Here is a 23300-nt window from a genome sequence, read left to right as displayed (position 1 = left end):
TGTATTTGACAACAAGCAAGGAAATTTACTTGCACAAACAGTACATACATTGCTGTGTTATGCTCTGGACATGAAAATATTGCTAACAAAGTTAACATGCTTGAGTGTGATAGACCCTCAAATTTTTCCTGAGTGTCTGCGCAGATACCAACAATGAAAGAGAGATTGGTTTTGCATTTGGGAATGGATTGTTGATGGCACCGCCTGGATATGATAATTATCATGACCAAAATCAAACAGTACATGATTGTATACTTACCTTGAAAGAAATCAATCAAAGTCATATTTCTTGTTACAGCAAAAGATAAATTGAAAACCGTGAAAATGGCCATCTTGCAGCCATTGCACCATGAAAGTAATTGATGCCCATATAAGTACCGTGCAAGGTTTTGTCCTTGTACCAACTTTGATATAAATTGATCCAGCCATGTCTTACTTATACCGCACCTCTAAATGCCTGTCTGGTAGACATATTGGATCTTATCTCAAAACAAAGCAATGTGCATATGTATGAGATAGGGTTTTCTTTTTTATGTCAAAAGTGGTTGGAAACACTTTTTTTAAGCTAAAAATACCAGTACACTTTGGCAGACTAAATTATGGGTATGACTACCGGTACTTTAGTTCTTAATCTATTTACCGGTATTTCACTTTTTATTTCGGACTAAATCGACAGTCCATATAATTCTTATTTCACGTGTAGGAAAAATTTTCTTAGAGCATTACAAAAATGTGTTTCTTGTGTTGGTAGAGAAAGACAAAATCAAAGGTACAGGGAATCGATCCACAATTTACAAATATCGGAGATGAAATAAAGACGATCATATTTTCACTTCTCGATAAGCGTGTCATAAAACCATACATTTGTTTTCTACGAAGTGCATCGAAGTTGTACAAATTATTGGTAACAAACATTTCACTGGCACTACTCCATTTGTCAAATCCTAGAAATATCCGAGCCGCATTGATGTAGGCTACCCTCAACTTTCTCAGGGCACTGGTAGTATGATTGAACCAGAGGTGTGCCCCATACAATTGATGACAATTAATCTTAAATATCGTACATTTAACATCAAGAGAAAATGAGGAGAATTTCTTGAGAAGCATATTAGCTGAAACGTAGAACGATCTTTTCTGTCATTCAATGTCAGCATTGTCACTGAAGTGAGTTGTTAATATATGACCAAGATACTTTTGTTCTCTACGAAAACAAGTTTAACGTAGGTTGCGAGTAATGCGGATTTTCGTACTGTGCATTGTATCTGCGCACGCATACGAACATTCTTTCCGCGAGCGTTCTTTCCGGAAGTGGTCTTTTTGTCGCGATATAGCATGCAATTACTTTGAGGTGCGACTTTCAAATCTGGTTTGTCAAAACAGTTCACACAAAGATAGCAAACTTTGTGTAACAGGCCTATTTTAAGTGAAACAAATGTGGGATTATTTGCAGTATTTAAGTGAACTAAACTTTAAAAAGTTTCGAATACATCAAACTAAACAGGGATCTGTCGCTAGAGGGCGCTTCAGTGTAGCATTTTTTGTATTAAAATGCCCATATCTTAAAAAATTGTGCGGTGACCCCCATTTTTTTTGTTTGATTCGAAATATATATATTGTTGGGCTTAATATACGAGAGTTTAAAGAAAACGTAGATTTCAGATCATGACATTTGTAATGAAAATATCAAAATTTGGCCAAACTTTGCTCTTTTATAACAGCACTATTAATGGAAACGTTGCTATATTTTCTGATATTTTCAAAAGTAGATCACAAAACTAATATTTTACAGTACAGGGACTTGTGTTGTATAAAATCTGTCAAATTGTTTTTACTATATGTCAATTTATTATTCAATAACTTTAGTTAATCAAATAATACAACATTTTAACCAATTTCAGCTAAATGTTTGCGCGGGACAACATAAAGGGCGCCATATCTCCAAAATTTGCATGGGTACCCCATCTTATTTTCTTATTTTTTCACATTTCATCTCATCCCAGACATCTTCTGAAAGTTTCAGAAAAATCCTGATTAAAGTCACTGTTAGCCGCAACCTACCTTAACACCATTAAGATACACCGAAGGCAAACGAACAGTACTTGACTTGTCAGGAGTGACACACAAATATTCAGTCTTTTTAGTATTAAAGGTAATGTCGTACATATCACCATAATTACTACATATATTTACCAGCTTCTGTGTCCCTTTGACAGAGGAACTTAACAAACAAATATCGTCAGCATACATGAGGTGGTTTAAAGCATATGGATATGAGGCAGCTATACATTGAACAAATATTAGGAATATTAACCGAGTGGGTATATGAAATGGTGTTACCCTGAAATGGGTATAGGTCCTCGGTACATTGTGTTACAGGACGAATTTTGCTCGCAATACCCTGTGGTATGGGGTGGTGTTGATCATGAGTGGGTATGGGAGGGGGGGGGTGTTATCATGAGTTGGTACCCTGCTTTTATGGGGTGGTGTTAATCATGAGTGGGTATGGGCTATTGTGGTGTTATCATGAGTGGGTATAGGGCAATATTACCATGAGTGGGTATGGGGGTGTTATCATGAGTTGGTACCCTAGCTGCTTCTATGGGGCGGTGTAATCATGTGTGGGTATGACGGGGTGGATGAGTGGGTATAGGGCTGCATGACCATGAATGGGTATAGGGGTGTTATCATGAGTGGGTATCGGGCCTTTTACCATGAGTGGGTATGGGGTTTGTTATCATGAGTTGGTACCCTGCATTTATTGGGTGGTGTGATCATGAGTGGGTATATAATGTTGTGGTGTGATCATGAGTGGGTGTGGGGCTGTGTTTTCATGAGTGGGTATATGCGGCCAATTGTTCTCATGAGTGGGTAAGGGACGTGTTATCATGACATAAGTGTGATTGTGTTATTATGAATGGGTCACATAATGGAGTGGTGTTACTTTCAGAAGGTGCGATATGGTCTCACTTGAGTTGCTAAGGAAACAGGTAACCCGTGGAGCTGCACGTAACCAACAGTTTTTTCAAAGCAATATTTCTCATCAAAGATGACAGGAAACCCCCTTATTATATCCATTTTCAAAAAGCAGAGAATCTCAAGTAATTTTAGCATGGTAACAATAGTTTACTCAAGAATGAAGGGATATATATTTTGGGTAGAAAACATCAATTTTGGTATTAATGATAAACATGGGGCTCGGGGGCACCGACGTCCTTTGTACCTCCTTACTGTTTATTATTTGCCATAAATGTGAAATTTGGCAAAAAGTCAAATTGTTTGGACATAAATGAAAGTTATTTGAACTGGTTGGTTACTGCTCCAGCACAAGTTCAAGTGTGGATTCTAAGTATCAACAACCCTGATATGAAAGTGAATTAAGAATTAGAGATGGGACTCAATAGGATCAACAATATCTAAAACAGGAAACGGTGAACTTATATAATACAGAAGGGGAGAAAATTTAGCCAATGGCTAATCTAAACCAAATTACTTCGGCCTAAACTGGACTGTTGGCATTGATTGCACATGTATTTATTGTCCATCATATAGAAAATAAATTTGGGCCATTGACTAAAAAACATTTGCTTGTTACACTCACCACACTTGTACTTAGTATTTGGAGTGTACACCTATCTACCTATCTACAATACAATGATAAAAAGTTTGGACTCTGTAGGTCAACAGTGCATCTTTAATGTGTGAGACTAAATAAGCTTACCCCTCAAGTATGTATAGGCCAAAGACAATATTTAATTTTGAATTATGTAGTGCAGGGAAGGACATACAATATGGTGAAAAGCAAATTAAATATAAAAACTGAATATACAATTATATGGAAATGTTGTTTTACAGTCATGAGTATCTGGTGTGTGCCGAGAGACAAATATTAAAATTGGACAGTATCATCCTGACCACAGTTTGTCTGACTGGTTGTTTCCTTCGGATTTCCTGACACGGTGATAGGTACAAAATATAATGCTATTCACGATAGTTATACAACATAGCTTGCATTTTGTTCACAGTAGACCTGAGTTTTACATGTAAGATAACTTTCTCGTAAACTGTAAATTCTGGCTTCTGGCAGCTCAAACGTCGCAATACTACATGTTTTGATATGATATGGAGTGACTTCCACACATATGCAATTTGCAGTGACAGTCGATATATTCATAGTAAGAGTCTACTACATTCAAGCATAGTGATGTTGACAAAGTAGCAAGGATGAAATTCTAATGGTCTTTTAGTGGAAATATAGGTATTAAACGACAGTGAAACAAACAACATTAGTTATTGTGACCTTGCTGAAGTGCAATCTGGGATCATGTATGATCTGATGATCATGCCAAATTTATACCATGTCGGATTATGCCGTGATTCTGAAGTGTGCGTACTTCCTTAGTAAATCGGTCAACATCCCTGCGTACGATGCTGTGTGTTCCGCTACAGCTAATCGCCCCGCTCACCCTATGTACGGGTCTTTGCAGGGCTGTGGTGAGCGGGGCGATTAGCTGTAGCGGAACACACAGCATCATACACAGGGCTAGGTCAATATAAGCATGCACCACGGTCTCCGGGGGGACCGTGCATGCACACACTGTCTTTAGGGATCGGAGTCCACAATGATGTCGAAATCAATGCACAACTGTCGAAATTACCCAAAATAAGCAACAGAAAACTAAAAGTTATCGCTATGTCGAAAGGACAGTACATCAACATAAAACGACGCTAGTTTGTTATGACATGGAGGTAGAAGGACAGAGCGTTCCCTCGCTCTCACCCAGCTATTAGTACGGGCCGCCGGTGGGATTGCCTCGCTGAAGCAATGGTACTGGGGAGTACCGAGTACGGAGGCCATCATTCTTCAGTCTATCGAAGGAGCGTTTCGTGCCAAAAAATACATGACAGCAACAAAAGTACCATCACTGTGAACTCCATATTTACAAAACATCATCAAATACACGCTAAAAACCCCAAAAAACGTCAAGATTCGCACCAGAAGCGAGAAACAAGATGGCGTCGGTTTGATTTTTCAAAGCCTTGCAAAAACAATGCTAACTTGTTATATGCGCATGCGCATATTAAGGGGAGACCCATTTGATTTCGGGGGGGGGGTTATGCAGGAAGTGGGTATGGGAACTTTTTTTTGTCAGAGAGACAGCATTTTGTTATTTCTACTGTCAGACCTGCATCAATTTTTTTCTCAAATGGAGTAGCAGTGAATTTTCAAATTTAAGCCACTGTTTCACATATCACAGGATGGTTTTATGTATTCATTTTACATTCCAACAAATGAAACCTAATGGAAAGTCTAGTATATATACAACTTTCAATTGTACAACACTTTTTTGGCAAATCAACTGTGATCAGTACTATACCTGCTTTTCTTTTAAATGGTCAATTCCTTTTAAGTTCTCGGGGGAGGGGGGGATGTTATCTTTTGTGGTCAGAGAAACAAGGCTCACACATTGTATTTCTTTATATTTGTTGTTCCTCAATTTTTCATTGTCAACTTGTAATCTTTCTAACATATTTATATTGAGAGAATAATGTATTGGTTTTAACACTAGTTTATTGACTCCTGTCTTGTGTTTTAAATTTTCACAATTTACAGAAGTCAAATAGTCCCATCTAGATATTGCCTATACCATTGAGATATTGCAACAGAAATCCTGAAATATGATTTCTTGGGTCAGAAAAGGGAAGGGAAACATCGAGTGCACTGAGGTGTAAAGTAGTGAATGCTTATATCGTAAGCGCTGGGAAAAAAACCACATAAGAATTGCTTGTGGGAAAAACATTTGCGCTGCCTGTGGCAGCATGCCAGCAAAGAATACATGAGGATGAAGTTTCCAAAATTTTGCTCATTTCAACTGCATTGTGACAATTCCTTTTTTATTTCTGTCTGTTATGAGAATTTTTTTTTCTCAAGCCATTACAGGCTTAATTTTTTTCTTTTATTTCACCTGGTGACATTTTTTTTTCTCAAAATCCTCCATCCCCCCCCCCGGAAATCATGTGGTTCTCCCCTAAGTGAGCCCCTGACCTATACGGGCCAGTGGATTGCTTCCTCAGTAGAACTGATATGCCTGATATGGTACCGGTGTTTATCGCCTACGGAGGCCATCATTCTTCAGTCGATCAAAGGCGCCTTTCGTACCAAAAAATACACGACAGCCGCAAAAGTGCATCACTGTCAACTTCATAACTATAGAATATATTGAAATACACAGTGAAACGTTCACGACGTAAAAAATGTACCCAGAACGAGAAACAAGATGGCGTCCGATTCGATTCTTCAACTCAGAATTGTCCTAGAGTTGTGCGCATGCGCAGACGGTAGCGTAAACGAAAGCGGGGCAAAATCAAGTAAATATAAAATAAAAATGGATAAAAATATTGTTTAAAAATAATACAAGGCATGTATCACCAAATTTTGAACATTTCTGACGGCATTGCAACTATACGAACACCCATGCCAAATATCACAATAATCAAATCAGTGGTTTTGAGGAAAAATTGAAAATAGTGGTTTTCAGAAAAAAGCTAAAAAAGTGACTTTAAAATGATTCAATCAAAAAAAGAAAAAAGACCGTTTGAGATACATGCCCAAGTGACCACCAGACCAAATCTCAGAAAAAGTTACTGAAGCGTTTCTGAGATATCTGCGTCCACAGCGTACGGCCCACTGTTTGCAACAACAGAGGCCGCGTCATCACATTAGTACTTTGTGCCCACAGGGCACAAAGGACTAAAATTAACTTAGTTAAAAACTTGATACTATTTTCTGAAATTTGATATTTCACTTGAAACAAGATTTTATGTAGAGAAAAACAACTTTTTTACTTTGCATTATGTATTCTTGATTCTAAAATGGCAGGGGTTGAAAGACTGACACTCAAAAAAGTGATTAAAATCATTAGCAAAATTGAAATGCCTCTTTAGACCTTTATTGCAAAACAAAATAATTGTTTTGTTAAATAGTATTTACAGAAAATTTCAGAAAATTTGACCCAGCTAGAGTGGAGGTAAATTACTTGGAAATTTTGAAATTGAAAGAAGAGAGAAACCAGGACATTTGCACAAATTTGCAAAAATTTACATTTCTTTCTCACTCAACTTATGACTGGTTGACAAGCTTAAAGTCAGCCCAACCGATCTTTTAATTTCGGGTTTCATTAACAAATTGCTTAGAATAAAATTTGAATGTACTTAGAATTGAATGAATTTTGCAAAAAAGTGATTTTTAGCTGTAACACTGTATTACATACAGCGCCACCATTATCTAAAATTGTAATTGAAATTGTAATGTATACTTACCCACCATACGTAACTGCAGAGATTACAATACTTCCATTAATTATTGTACAATCGCGAAAATCCTCAATATTGCCGTTATGTATCTGCTCGCCGCCAGTGTAGTTTTCATGACCAAACCCAAGACAAGCTGCCAAGAAAAAAGATCCATTCAGTTATTGCTCTGAGTACACACAATGACCTGCCAATAATTTTTATATTCACAGACATATACATTTGGATAAAGCATATGAATCCCTTATTTACGCCACTCCAGATCAAAATTCAACATTGTCATAGGAGATATATTGGTATTTATCATTTATGAAATGCATCCTTACAAAGTCACTACAGGCATACGGAGAGACTGCGATGTGTATCAGAAAAGACAGTTGCCAGATCTACAGAGGAATCACAACGTGCGACCACTGTTAAAATTCACCATTTAATGACCTCTAGATGACCTAACATGTACCATTGACATTTTTATGAATCCAATGGTTTGATAAAATAATACAACCATATTTATATAGTTCTGCACTGAACTGCCACTTCAGGCAAAATTTGGCATTTTTTCAGAGTGAAATGTAGACTTTCCAATAAATACCACCATACACACCAGAAAGTACCAGTAGGGGTCATAAACATGAGTTACTCTACTGTGACTTAATATTTAATTTTCCCCCATAAAAGATTTGCTGTACCATAGGTACCAAATGTCCTTGTGTGCAATCACACCCAGTTGATGGTCAAGAGTAACACATTGTTTTAATACTAATATCAGCACTTTATGGGATGTTTGCAGATTGATTAAGGTTGCAATTCTAGTTTATTAAGACCATGGTCCCTCTAGAGGGACCATGTTTAGACTGAATATAAAAACTTATAATTTAGAATGAATAACTATTGACAGCAAGTTGATTACCCTAAGATTTGTCAGATTGTACAGATTCCACACTGTGAGCAACAAAATTTGTTTATGCTGCTACAGTTCAGATGACCTAAATTGCACTGTGCAATGTTTTCTGTTCCTATATGTATTATCAAGACCAAATAAATCTTTACTACAACATTTAATCATCAGAGGTCAGGCCCTTTGCCTAGCTGGTCCTGTAAATAGCACGGCGCCCTCTATTGCTTGACAGCACCGTATGTGTACAGTTAGACCATGAAGATATTAATAGAAGAGTGATTCCAGTGAGCAACCTAGGGTGTGGCTTTTGATCCAACTGTATGCTGCTATTTACATAACTATAGCTTATTGGCAATGTCAAACATGCAGTTGCCATACATCCAATGTATGACATCTATATATATCAACACCGATGGTAATTTTAAACTTCTTTGAATTTTTTTTTCACTCCAATCACAGTCTGTTTACTATCAATATAACTTTGAAAGTTTACAAAATTAAACAGATGCAAGGACACATGAAGAATGCGTATCATCTTTTAACTTAAACCCTTGGAATATTTGTTTCGCTACGTAATCAAAGTCATGCTGAACTGATGAAGCGGAAGTCTCAGAGGATCCTGTATACAGATGGCTCATACTGTTACATGCAGATACAATTTCCCTGAATTCATCTGAACTTTGATATTTTTAGATGCATTGACACTTTACTAGCTCACACAAGATTGGTAGAGCAAACGATTCAACAGCTGTGACTTAACCCTGCATGGCAATGCTTGTGCAAAGTATACAAAATATGTCAGGAATGGTGTCCCCTGCAGTCAAAGATACGTTTTCAATTATAAGATTGGAGATGATTTAGACGTAGTGGATCTTGTCAACATAACAAATGAGAGCAGCAGATAGACATTAACAAGCTGTTAAAGGGCTGGTGAAGAGTAAAAATGAAATCGCTGAAAAGATGATTTTCACTCGTTAAATAATACATGGAAAGGCACAAGCAAAAAATTTACGGCAGAAAAATGGTTTAAGTGCGTATTTTCCGGGAAAAAATTGCGTTTTCCGAAGCTTAGTCACATTTTCCCGCGAAAAAATCAAACCCGGAAGTGTGACGTAACTTTAAGCACGGTCCCTCAACAAAAAGAGCAGCCTATCTGTACTCATCTGTACTTGCCTTGAACACGATGGCAACTTCTGTCGAGTACCGCGACCAAGATAGTGTTAGAGAACGAACAACAGCTAGATTTTGGGCTGTACATGGTAGCTGTAGGTCTCTATTAAATTCAATCAATCAATCAATCTTTTATTACTCAACACACACTGACAGAGAGTGTGGTATGGTACATTTCAGATGAAAGAACAACATGTCCAAAACTGAACACCATCAAATGGATATTAAAATCCAAGTAAATTGAATTGAAGTACAATTTATAACTCTGACTGTAAACAGCTAACTGTAGGTAGCTACTGGAGGGGTCAGCAAACACCAGAATTCCTTATAAATATAGCGAGGTTCAGAAAATTCTGTTCCATAATCTTTTTCATCTCTTCTACTTTTTCTTCGACACTCATAGTGATAGAAAAATCTGTTCCGCTTTTCTGGCACAAAATCAATCTCTCAGAAATATGACACTTGCATGTGAATAAAAAGTGAAACTCATCATCTATTACATTACTATCACATCTCAAGCAAATTCTTTCATTTAAAGGTAAATGAGGTTTACATTTCCTACCAATTTCAACATGCAAATTATGATCACTCAGTCTATATTTTGTTAAACTTCTACGTAACCTGAAATCTGAAATATCTCTTAAATATTTTTCAAAACCAAACTTGGTCTTGAAGATTCTATAAGTGCGCAGTTTGTTACCACTTCCATTCTTCCTTGAATCATTGAAAAGGGTTCTCTTCCAAGTTTCGAAGTATTGATTTTCATACTCATGTTTTAACTTTTTACATAACTGAGAATAAGAATTTACTCTAAATTCACTGAAAACACAACTGTGATTGTAACTTCCCAAAACGTGATGAACAAATTTTGCCCATGGAGAATTGATTTGTACATTTTCTCTAAGTGCATTTTTCAAAATATGGTCTCCTGGTAAATTATTTAATCTACACCAATATCTTATCACAGACATATTGAGCTTAATTTTACAAGGAAATCTACCTAGCTCAGATCTAATACCCTCAAAAGGGGTGCGTTTACTTACTCCTAAAATAAACCTGAGATATGATATACAAAGACTTTCAAGGCAGTTATCAACACTTGTAATTTCTGTCCCCCATATTTCAGAACAATATGAAAGATTGGGACAATCAAACAATCAAAAAGTTTAAACACAGCTTTGGATTCAGCATTTTTTCACACAATATAGACTTTTTAATGCTGAATAAAGCTTTCATAGCCTTATTTTTAAGATTAATCATATTTTGTTTGAACTTTCCATTAGGTGTAAAAACAACACCACATATGTGTACTGATTCACTGCTTCAATCACACTTTTCTCAATAAAAAATTGCCGGTTCTTTATGAAACGGTTACCTCTATTAAATATCATTGTTTTTGTCTTATTGATATTGATTGAAAGGCCCCATACTTTACTGTAAGCATGCAACTTATCTAAACAATTTTGTAAACCATCAGCTGATTTTGACATAAGTATCAAATCATCTGGATATAATATACAATTTAACTTCTGATCTCCAATTTCGATAGGAGAATCAGAAATACCACAAAACTCGTGTGGCAGATCATTTAAGAAAATATTAAATAATGTTGGTGACATATTGCAACCTTGTTTCACACCACATGAGGAAATAAACCCATCTGAAATACCACTGGACAGTTTCATTTTGTACTGAGTATCATCATACATGGTATGATATTTAAATTGTGTCAGTCATACTGACAAAACGCTCGCCGGCTCTATCGTACTGTCATCCACTGTGTCATGTTAGTCCTCCTGACAAAACGCTAGCTCGCACTGTCCGTATTATCCATGGAGGTAAAATCTGGTACACCGCCGTTGTATTATCGTACTATCTTGCATGTCAATCCTGACAATACGATATGGGCCGAAAAGGCTAAGTTGTCATCGCCGAACAAACCGGGTTGTGAACATTACCGGCCGAAACAATTTGGGCTAAAACCTACAAGTGCCGAAACAGCTAGAAACCTGTGGAAAGTCGGGTATCGTCATGGTATCATTCTGTGTATAATCTGTTGCAACACAGTGCGCGAGCTGCGGTATTTTCGAATCATGTAGGCCCTACGCCTGAAAACTTCTAATCTTTGACATAGTTTTGACGTGAGATTTAGAGCCCTATATAAGACGTGTTCTCCATAATCATGACTCAGTATCTCACTTTATATTAAATATTCCCATCTGTAAACGTTGATTGACCGACTGTCAAAGGTCACGCCAGGCAATTGCCGAGCTACACCATGTACAAGCCAGCGGCACATACGTTTTTTAATGAATCATTCTACCGGACACGTTTTTAAAATCAACTGCGAATTTTTGATATTTTCACAGATTAATTTCTTCGCCAATGTAAGCTTAGGTCTGTTGTTGTTGTAACTTCTACACTGAATACATCGTCAAGTGTGAACGGTATTAATCGCGGCGACGTACATATATCAGACAATCGATTGCGCAACACATGGTTTGGCAACATAGAAATGCTTGGAAAGCTGTCAAGCACATGCAGTCGTCTGAGTCGTTCGACGTCTTCGGTTACATAGAACTCGTGGGGTAGAACTACACCACCAAAACAGTCTAGCCAATCATTAGGGCTTGCCTTCTGGAATATTCATTATTGTATTCCGTGAAACCAATCGTCAGTGAAGTGTTCGTAGCGAAGTACGCGCCTGGCTAGAGTAGAGCTCTCTGCATGGCAGGGCTGTGTGTTACCGGCGTATATTAAAGCTTACGGCATCAGATCGTCTATGTAGCCGACACGAACACGAACTGTCTGATACCAGCTACCAAATACTATCAGGTGCAGCCAACGAACAATGCACTTTTAAAGGGGTCCTTACTATGATAAGATATATTGTACATGACAAGTAATGTGAACTGACTAATTTTAAGTCATGAGGGTAGTTAATTAGCTGTTCATAATTTGCCCTCCCACTGAAAATTTTTCGACTTACCCTGCCGCACTCAAACTTCATTTTTACCCGCTCCCCAAATAGTTTTTCCTGTTTCCCCTCCCCACTGTGAATGTCTGAAGCTCCCCTACCCTCTGGCGAAAAAAAAAAACTTGCCGATTTCCCCTGCCGTGGAAAAAATTCCCCTCAAAATTTTGTCATTCCATTTCCCCTGCAGACATGAAGCTACTACCCTGTGATGAAAAAAACTGTCGATTTTCCCCTGCCCTGAGAAAAAAAAATCCCTGAAAATTAACATTCCCATGTAAACACATACTGCAGTGGCCTTGTATTTGGTTTCCATCTCGCAGTACATAGAGTGAGATGTGGGGTCAATCGATAGGCTAAGTAGTCCAGGTATAAGTGCTTGCACTGTGTCCCCATCCCCGGAAACATCATGGCTGAAATTCCCCTGTGCCCGTTATATAATAAAAGTTACTAAGCTTCCCCTCTCCTTGTTTTTCGCCAAGCCCTGTCCCCAGGACAATCAACAATATCTGCCCTGCCCGACAAAAAAACTAAACTTTGCTCCCCTGCCACATAAAAATATGTCCCCTGCCCTAGCAAAATTAAAATTTCCCCTGCCCTCAAAAATTGCTTCCGGAATAGCTTTTTCGATGAATAGCTCCGTTGGCTGCACCTGTACTATGTAAAATAGCAAAGAATGAGCTAAAAAATCACTATCAGTTTTAAGTTGCAGGTAGAATAAGTCTGTACCTTTGTATAAAATACATGTTATTACGGCCACGCCGGTAACACACAGCCCTGCCATGCAGAGCTAGCGCCTGGCTACAGGAGTAAAATTAACCCGCTTTGCTTTTACAAATTTGGTCCATTTTTGGGCCAGATCTTCATCCTTCGGTCATTGAAACAATTTTGATACTGAATGAGAACATTGCACAGCGACACAACGCTTAGGCGCTGTTACAACTTTTTACGATTGATTTCGAGAATGCACACAAAAGCACTGACGTGAATATCGCCGGCGGTCAATGTGCTGTAAATTACGTCACACCCTACATTTGCCGAAGTGTACCGAAGATTTGTATCTTTGTTGCCAAGGGCGTCGCTAGGGCCTTTGTTCGGAACTGGGAGCGCAGTTTTGAAAAATTCCAATGCAGATCTTTTTTTGACCATTTTATTCGTGCAAGCAATAAAAAATTCATTTTTACTCTTCACCAGCCCTTTAAAATGAGCTGGCTAAAATTTCTGCATGCCTTATTAATGTTCAGGATTTTGTGACGCAGAAACCATGTTTATATGGGCATACATGTACTTGTTACAAGATTCTGTTGTCAGCTTTCTAGTCCTGGTTAATGAAAGAAGACTCAGTGACACGAGAGTGGCGTTGCAGAAATCTGGGGATGGACTCCACACAGACGTCTTAGTGCACCTCCCCTGCGGTGGCAATCGCAGATTTTAGTGGCATCAAAGAGGGGTGACGTGGTGCCGAAGTGAAGCCTGCCAACACAGTGGGTTTGACCGGCGTCGCTAGCAGCCTGGCACATGAGGAGGGCCTGAAGTTCACTGGCTCAAGTCACGTGACAGACCGCGTGGTACCATGACAGACCCAGCAGGCTCTGTGATGGCAACCCCCTTTCTTTATTAAGCAATAAGAAATGTTGTGTACAAGGGTGGGATGGTGGGAAAGCAAAGCTCAGTGCGGCAGCTAGCACGTGAATGCTCAGTTTTTGAATGAACGGCAACAGGAAACCTCGGTGAAGGTCACGGTTGAATACATTTGCATGTAATAAAGTGAAGGGATTAGCGACTATGATTCAATGTCCACTGTGAAAATGCAAAGCTCAAACATAAACATGGCAAGGAGACGCTGGTGAAGCTACAAAAACATGACACGTGTACAGCGTCCCTTCCTTCATTAACACAGATTACATAGCTAGGAAAAATGTAATCATAATATTAATGAAAGAAGACTCAGTGACACGAGAGTGGCATTGCAGAAATCTGGGGATGGACTCCACACAGACGTCTTAGTGCACCTCCCTGCGGTGGCAATCGCAGATTTGAGTGGCATCGAAGAGGGGTGACGTGGTGTCGGAGTGAAGCCTGCCAACACAGTGGGTTTGACCGGCGTCGCTAGCAGCCTGGCACATGAGGAGGGCCTGAAGTTCACTGGCTCAAGTCATGTGACAGACCGCGTGGTACTATGACAGACCCAGCAGGCTCTGTGATGGCAACCCCCAAATTGGCGTAGCAACAGGCGGTCTGGGCATACTATGCATGGATGCATAAGCGAAGATAGTGACGAGTTGTTAAAAATTAACGGATGAAATAAACAGTATGAACTGCGTTGAATGCAGGTAGTCAAAGCAAGCAAACTTTATGATACAACTGTTCCGATGTCCATAATGCACATAAGCAGTGTTCATGAGTTCGATGTTCGTGCCCTGACTTCGTGTCCCTTACTATGTCCTACTCAGAGCAGCAAATATTACCCTTACCAAACCTGCAGACCTGCCAGATGGCTGTTGCAGATCTTCGCAGCTCGGCTGTAGCAGATCACTTGCAGATATCTGCAAATGGTCTGATTTTGTGCATATATAATTAGCTTTGAGCTGCAAATTGCAGCTCATGGGCATGGTATGCAGATCAATGACATACACATGACAGCTCAAATGCAGCCCGTGACTTTTGACCTGCAGACATACAGCAGCTCATAGCAGACAACTTTCAGCCCATGACTTTTGACCTGCAGACATGCCACAGCTCATTGCAGACAACTTTCAGCCCATGACTTTTGACCTGCAGACATACAGCAGCTCATATTAGACACTTGAAGACATATAACAGCTCAAAATGGACATTGCTCATTCACCATTATCATACTGCATGTAATGGGTCATATTTTATTTGTACACACAAAAATATATTTCTTTCTACCTCATGTCATACTCACTTCAATGGCTCACAACAATACAACACAAGCAGCTAGAGATCCTCGTCACCCTGTTAGATAAATGTGACACACCTCATCAAAGTTACCATACCAGTGAACCAGCTCACACGTGAGTAAAAAAAGATAACACCTGATGTAGGATGAAGAAACACTCATTTATTACTAAAGGTTACGGGAAAAATTGCATAGAATACAACAAAGGAAAAAAGTCTAAAACCTTTATGAAGCTAGCATAATGTTATATCAAAACTAGTACAAACTAGTCCAAGTTTACTGTCATGAACAACTGATGTTGGAGATATTTTGAGATGTTTACCTCAGCATTGTTTGATGAATCAAACTTCTTCTGAGAAATTGTGAAGAGTTTAATCTCAGCATTGTAAAATAGATCAAAGTTCTTGTAGTTTATTCAAATATTTCCAGTACTTATCAATTCCAACAAAAGTTATTCTGATGTATAGAATAAATATAGGAAGCTTTGAACAAATACCGGTAGTAGTAATGAAATTGAGATCCTCTATATGGAAAGGACATCAAACTATATATCAAGCAATACACATTTGTTTTGGCATTTAATGAGAAAGAGAATCGCGAGGGTGTAATTTAAATAGATACAATTCACCCAGATGGACCATGGGAAATAAAAGTGTTACTTTATGTAAAATCACTTCGCAGCAACATGTTTACAAATTCTGTTTACTCACTCAAACCAAGGGATTTCCATGCTGAAACGACACAATGCTACATGTAGGCTACGCTCTAAATTTAATCGCTCGCGTTTTTGATACTTTTATAGTGTAAAACTGTGAAGTTTTCCTTCAACGTGAAGCCTTAATACCAGTCACAGATGAACTCTGAAATGATAGAAGAATGAGAAACACAAGTTACTGAAATGTGAAAATATATGATTTACAGTGCTAAAGTGCAGACAAAAGGTTCACGTAGCTTTTAAAATCCAGTGAGAATTTACATTAGCGAACTTATCAATAAGCCAGTTAAGGCCTGTCGATGAAAAAGAAAGTGAAGCAAGGCTGCAGGCTGGCAAAGACTGAACCATATGTGTTTCATCTAGGATACTACACCAGGGTGGGGGGATTGGTCCCCTTCCACTGGAATTTTCGAGGGGATTTTAAAATTTTGGGGAACTGTAACTTGTACGGGTTTATTTGCCCCGAAAAATAAGTTTGTCTGTTCACTGAATTCAAAAACAGGACCCATTGTGTGGGCCATTGACACCACAGTTTGCTTGTGACTTTCATTGCATGCCGTCTGCACTGAACACGTTTCTGTGACAATGAAGTCCGATTGTTCGTGTCGATTTTGCTATCAGAATTATTTTCAGAGTGTTATGGACATCCATACAATGCATAACAGTTTGTCTCCTTTTCTCAATCGTACAGAGATAATGTGACACAGAAACCGTATCGGGCTAGGGCAATGAACTTTGTGAACGTGCACGTAACTCTCAACTGGCAGGCTTTCATATGCAAAATCAGCGTACGGAAAATTTACGCGTGGTATATTGTTTCAACAGCATTTTCATGAAGCAGATCAAAAGCCTAGATGAAACACTGATTACATGGTGATCGAAAATCGGCAATTTTATTGATGACAATTGTGTTGGATTGACTGTGTATATTATTTCAGCACCCTGTCTTCTTGAACCGTACAATCGCAAATCGGCAGTTTTACTGATGCCTGGCTTGAACTTTGAAGCAACTAGTGTATCCTCGATATACCAAATGTAATCTTCAGAAAAGTCTGTACGAATAAAAAACGCATATGAAGGAGATATGTCAAAGTAACTTACCTGTAGTATTATTGGGATCGGTATGCGGTTTGCAATGCCGTTTGCAATTGCAGGCAATATATCCATGGTTTGACGTCATTTCTCCTGACGGCGAGACCTATTGGTACGTTGAATATTCGTCAAGTATACTCGTTCAATTTGCTACCATCAAAGTTTGGATACCGTTTTCGGCGAAATTTCATCCAAAGTTTAGCAAAGAAACATGACAGAGTAACCCTGAAGCTAATTCAATACGTGTAGATTAACGGTCGATGTGTCTTGCCGCTAACACTTTGACCTGCGCGACCTGGGTCATTTAGCGAATCTGACCAATCGCGGACAACTTTTCACATGATAAATGACGTCATCATGAGTGATGCAGCCTAACCAACAACAACATGCAACGTACACGTTTTTCTCAAGCAAGGGTCTATGATTTGATGTTCGGACCTGTGGGGAGTAGCAAAAGTAGCGGTGCTCGGACCTACAAATATCAAAGGTAAAACAGAGCACAGCTTAACATCGAATGAACAATGATTCTGAGGAAGACACGTTGATAATTATAAGGCAACTTCTCATTGATGCACAGGGCTTTCCCGGCGTTTTTATATGTGTGCATATGCCCATAGGATTACGCTGATAGACTACATGTACACGTACACGCGTACTCGATCAATTTTCTGAGCCGAGATCGCAAAACGGACGCACGCAAATTTTAATTTGAAAATGGACTGAACTCATTAAATACCTGACCGTCCTTATAACTTCACTCTACTAGAAACGAAAACTCAACTACGGTGGTGCCTATATATATATGCCTTGACTGGCTCATGTTTTGCTGCCAGTGAACTGTTTCGAGCTGCCATAGAGCTGTGACAATTGTTGTGTCAAGTTCAAGTTTTACTTCGAACGATTTTGAGCTGCATAACGGCTGTTGACCGATCGGCCAAGAGCTGCACAAGTCTGCATTTCGTCTTCCAGAGACACTCGAATCTGCAGCAGACAAATGACAGCTCCAAACGCTCTCTGCAGATCTGCATTAAAGCTGGTTTGAGCTGTCACAGCTCTGAAACCGATCTGCTGCAGATAAATGAAGATCTGCACGTTTCCTACGGGCAGCAAATATAGTCATACGTGAATGTAATGTTCAAAAAAGGGAAACTGTGCCATTTGAGGTATCTGAAAAGTGAAAGAGTGGCCAAACAACGCGAGTGTCAAAGTAACTCTAACGCAGTGCAGCATGCGAACAGTGCAGGGCAAATGGGGAACAAATGAGCGTCAATAAGCACTGCGATCAAAAGGGTACATCATTGTCAATGTCCTTGTGCATGTGAAGCGACCAATATTGAAGGAACAGCTCGAAGGGTTGCAGTTGGCGTTGAGATGTAAACCTGGTAGGCATCGCTTCTCCATCTTCCTAGTGTCTTGATGAGCCATGCTGGTAGATTCGCATCCGCCGCTATGGTAGCGGCACCACTCCTGAAGCTGTGGGTGGCAAAGTGATGAGCGTTGTCTATCCCAGCTCTGCTTAGCAGGTCACAAAGATGAATAGTCAGGGCGTGTCGTGTGAGCCACGCTCCATTGTTAAATTGGAATGCTGGCGTCTCCGCTACAGTGGCATGCAGCGTCTATATTTAGTATAAGCCCGCACGGCACAAATTCCTGTGTTTGTGGGTGCAATCCTGATGCGCTGTCCCCACCGATATGGGTCGGTCTTCGATGCCTTGAGTGAGATTTCTAGGTCTCCAGATATTTTCACATCGCGAGCCAGAAGTGTGCATGTTCCGTCGAAGTCGTGGCTCCCTGGTGCTGTGAAATCACTGACACGTAGGAAGCCGAAGAAAGCCATGGTGAAGGCTGACCAAAGCATTAGCTTGTCATAGTCACATAGAGACGCGTGTGCCCGTAAAGCGTCCTTTAGTCTCACAAGTATGTCGATGGTAATGGGCAGTCCGGTGCGTTTTTGGTCTCCTAAGCTCCGGTGTATGCCTTGCATTGTACGTTGTAACTGTATGTGATTGCTGATGTCATCTTCAAAGCCCATTTCGGTGTGCAGGCGGATTATGGCTGCGAGGTAGACCCTGATTGTGGTAAACTTTAGACCATTACGTGCTAGGTTGGTGATGAAGAGCGTTGCCGACTGCAGCGTCACTGGGGTGGGCGTTAGACCGTGTGTGTGACAGAACGCAATATAGTTTGACTGACCAACCTGATATGTTTTCCTCGTGGAGCCTGCAATGCTGTTGTGTAAAAGGCCTTGGCATGTGACTCTAGTTGGAGGACAGCAGAATTTCCGGTTGGAGGTGACTTGGAATGCTGAATGGGTCTTGATCTGCCATTGGTGCAAGCTGCCTGAATTTTGTCATCTGCAAACAAGAAAGTGAATCAGCTATTGTGTTATCTGTGCCTCTTATGTGAGCAAGCATGACATGAAAGTTCCCTTGGGCGGCTGCGAAGAAGATAGCTCTGACCAAACGCATTATTCATGGACAGCGTGATGAGCCTTTTTTCCAGATGCTGATCACTGATGTATTATCGCGATGGAAGAGGATTCTCCGTCCATGCCACAATTGCCCCCAAATTGGACAGGCCAGCGCGATTGGGTACATCTCTTGCCATTTGATTGAGGCGTTGAAGTCTTCAGGCCAGGTGAGATGGAACCAATGACCTTTGTAGTATGCACCACAGCCGATTGACCCAGCGGCATCTGTGAACAGTTCGAGGTCGGAGGATGCAGACCACTCTGTACCAAGGAAGGATGCTGAGCCGTTCCACGTGGGAAGAAAATCCAGCCACCATTGGACGTCGAGGCGGAAGTCATCTGACAGGATGATGACCCTTACGAAATTTTTTTTTTGTGGCATATGTCCCAATGTCTTGCGGCTTATAAGCTACACACAAAAAAGGCTGCCAGAACTTTTTTTTCATTATGTGCCGATATGTGCCACTAGAGGCACTTAACAGGCACACAGAGACAATCAGTCAAATCTTTTGTGGCAGATATGCTGAAATATTTAAATAAACACAGTTTGAGCAAGATGTTGCTCACTATAAGCCACAACATTGAGTTGACACTCCACTTGATCACGCATTCTTAGATGAGATATCCATTGACAGTGACACTACAGCTGGCACAGCAGGAAACCTTTGATTTTCAACAAATTGTGTGAAAAACTACCATTTGACTTTGATCGGTGTAATAAATCAATCACTGACTTTTTATGTACGTTTTGCAAATGATTGGTTCTCACTGACAGCGTAACTGTTTCTACAGAAAAAAATGCTTTGCGAAATATGAACTCTGTCTCTGGCGAACCATACATCGACGTATGATGAACTTATTTCACGTGCATATCTCCCTTGAAAAGACTAGTCTTTCAAAGAACTGCAACTCAAAAATAACGTATATCTTGTTCTTTTGTGTTTTCTTACGGCCCCTTTCCACACGCGGGTTTTAAATGAACTGCAAGTACGGAGTAGGTCTTGAAAGCGTACGTACGGCATGGAGGTACATACGGTAAAGCTTTCCCAGCGTATAATAATGTACGCATAGTTTCAACATTGATCACGCTGGGCTTCAAAATACGGACGTGCGCGATGAAAGTCATCGTCGGGCAAAGTTTGTAAGTCACGAGACTTCTATGTCAGAGCCGTTTTTGTAGAGTTTTGTGTTGATCTAGAAAGGTTATTCCCATGTATTTGTGTCGTTTTGGTTTTCAAATGCAAGCTCGCATACAGCTGAGCTCGAGCTCGATCAAGCTGCTTGCTGAAGCAGGGAGACAATGCGTGGGTCAGAACAGACTTTGAACCCGGAACTCTAGAATCACGCCTGATGATGTCATAGATCATGTGAAGACTTCTTTATGATTGGTCAGATTGTTGTAGATCATGTGAAGATTTCTTTATGATTGGTCACATTGCCAAAAGGTCATGGGTCAAATCCTGAGCGGCAAATTAAATCTGATATGCACTGGTAGACCGTTAGGACGTTTGAGCAAGGAGTATATCGTCGCCGTTTTTTCGCTCTGATTTTTGTACAGTTTAGCGTAAAATTACCGTAGGACATTATCATTCAGGGTACGTAAAGGTTAGCTATGAATTTAAAACCAACAAACAGCGTTTGCGATGCGTTGATGGCCCTTGGATGACCGATTCTGAGACCGTGATATCGTCCCGAAGAACAACGGTCACGGACACACCCATAGTTTGATCGAAGAGCTACAGATCGTTTAAAAATTCGGTAAGTAATTTTCAATACCACGAGTTGTCTCTATAATTTTCGCAGTTTCCACTTTGGTCTTTGGTCGTGCTATATTGATGTTGTTCTTGGCGAACCCTGTTCAAGTATGCCAAATGAACGTACGGTATTGGCAAAAATAATATACCGGTAGTTAATCATGGAGGTTGGTAGCCCTGCGTATACGATACTGTGTGTTCCGCTACAGTTAATCGCCCGCTCACCACAGCCCTGCAAAGACCCGTAGGTACGGTCGGTGACTTCAAATCCATTTTGGGACTTGACGTAAAAAGCCAAATTACTGCCGAAATTCAGCGTTCTTGGGCCAAAGTCGTATCCCTGCCTACCTCAGCTACTCGATCGCTTCCAAAAATGCCAGTCTTTTATTCACTTCTCGTAAATAACCGTCGATGTCGGCAACTCTCTCGCTAGCCCTGCGTACGATGCTGTGTGTTAGCTGTAGCGGCCAACACACAGCATCGTCCGCATTTTTAGATTACGCTTTTGAAAATTACGAATGCAAGAACGACGAAAATACAACTCAGTGGGCTAGCTGCTAGTGTAACAATGAATACCAATAGGCATATCCACGACTCAGAGTACAAGCTGCAAAAACAGCAATGTATGCAACATTGATAAAATTTGTCCGCATTTCAAGCTGCGTGTCCGATATCGCGCGCGTACAGCTATATTTAGTAACAAACCTGTAACTCGTGCACTGCGCTATTATAAAGGGATACTTTTTGTTTTAAAACAATTTATGAGACAGTTTTCCATTTACATTTCTTCTGTTTGAGATGTGCTAAAACCCAATCACCGCTGGTCAATAGTTGTAGTTTGGAGTGGTGTGTCACAAGTAAATAGTGAAAATGAGGCTGAAAAGCAATGATTTGGTAATCACAATAAACATAATGTATAGATATGTCATGAGTTTGTATCATTAGGTAAATTATTTAATATTAATGATTATAATTTCTTTCAAGCACATGAATGCTCTTTTCCGTGAATTTTTGTATTAATATATAATAAGGGTAGTCGACAAAATACAAGCAATTTCACTTTGCACATGTAATAATATCCTTGTCTGTTATTTATCACTTTTATTCTCAGTGTATGGGCAAAGGCCATGAAGCTGAACAGACCAATGGATCAACAGGAACATTCAATCTGAAGTTTCAGAACAAGATCGTAAACATTAGGATGGCATCGAAAACAACTTTGGATAATGTGAAAAATCAAATGCAGACTTTTAGACGTGTTCTGTTATGTTTTTCACATGAACCTCATTAGATTATTGAATTTTGATTTTATTTTAATTTCTTAGTGGTCCAGCCTAGTGTACCAACATCATTGTTTTACATATCAAAATAAACAATGGGGTATTATCGTGAAGATATGTGGTAAGTGTTTTTTTTTTGTTTGCATCTGTGAGTAGGCGGTTTAAAAGACAGTAGCTGTAACTTAATTTTTATGCAGTATTTTTATACTGGTCTTGATTTTTGCCTATCCTCAACACACAAAAGTTAAAAGAACAACATCATAAGTTATAGCTACTGTCCCTTAAAACAAATGAAGATGTGAAGTGTATGGTAATCTCCTGGCTAGTATAAAACTGGTAGGTACAAATGCAGGTATGGTTGGGGGGGGTAGCACAGGAAGCATGCATAGCAGCATTTTACCATGAAACCTTTTACCCTACCATTTTTTGTGGCATATTGTCTGCAATCACAGCGGCTTCTATGCCGCTAAGAGCCCCGCCCCATTTTTTTGCGGCATATCGTCTGCAATCACAGCGGCCTGTATACCACAAAACTGTGCCAGAACAGATCTTTGCATGATAAAACATGAATAACCTGCTTATAAGCCACAAACAGTTGCAGCTTGGTATCCACAACTGGGTTAGCATGCACAACTATGTGCCAGAAGCCATATTTTTTCGTAAGGGGATGTCATTGGTGCGTTTGACGGTTGTGCTGAGATCGATCATACGGCGTA

The 23300-nt window shown here is 39.8% G+C and overlaps 1 protein-coding gene and 1 long non-coding RNA gene across 2 annotated transcripts in view; one reads left to right on the top strand and one right to left on the bottom strand.

Annotated features, from left to right (window-relative positions):
* Positions 1-23300, bottom strand: part of LOC139143239 (epidermal growth factor receptor-like) — a 167603-nt gene that overhangs the window by 100204 nt on the left and 44099 nt on the right. Inside the window, exon 2 of the mRNA XM_070713384.1 lies at positions 7318-7444. Coding sequence (XP_070569485.1) covers positions 7318-7444 — 127 coding nt within the window. The remainder of the gene's footprint in view (positions 1-7317; positions 7445-23300) is intronic.
* On the top strand, positions 21068-22697 carry LOC139143240 (uncharacterized). The gene is made up of 2 exons (XR_011554564.1): positions 21068-21308; positions 22416-22697. It is a non-coding gene; the product is annotated as an uncharacterized lncRNA (long non-coding RNA).

Source organism: Ptychodera flava, chromosome 11 (assembly GCF_041260155.1).
Source record: "Ptychodera flava strain L36383 chromosome 11, AS_Pfla_20210202, whole genome shotgun sequence".
Taxonomy (NCBI): domain Eukaryota; kingdom Metazoa; phylum Hemichordata; class Enteropneusta; family Ptychoderidae; genus Ptychodera; species Ptychodera flava.
Note: the sequence above shows the minus strand (reverse complement) of the source record. Positions and strands in the feature narration are given on the sequence as shown.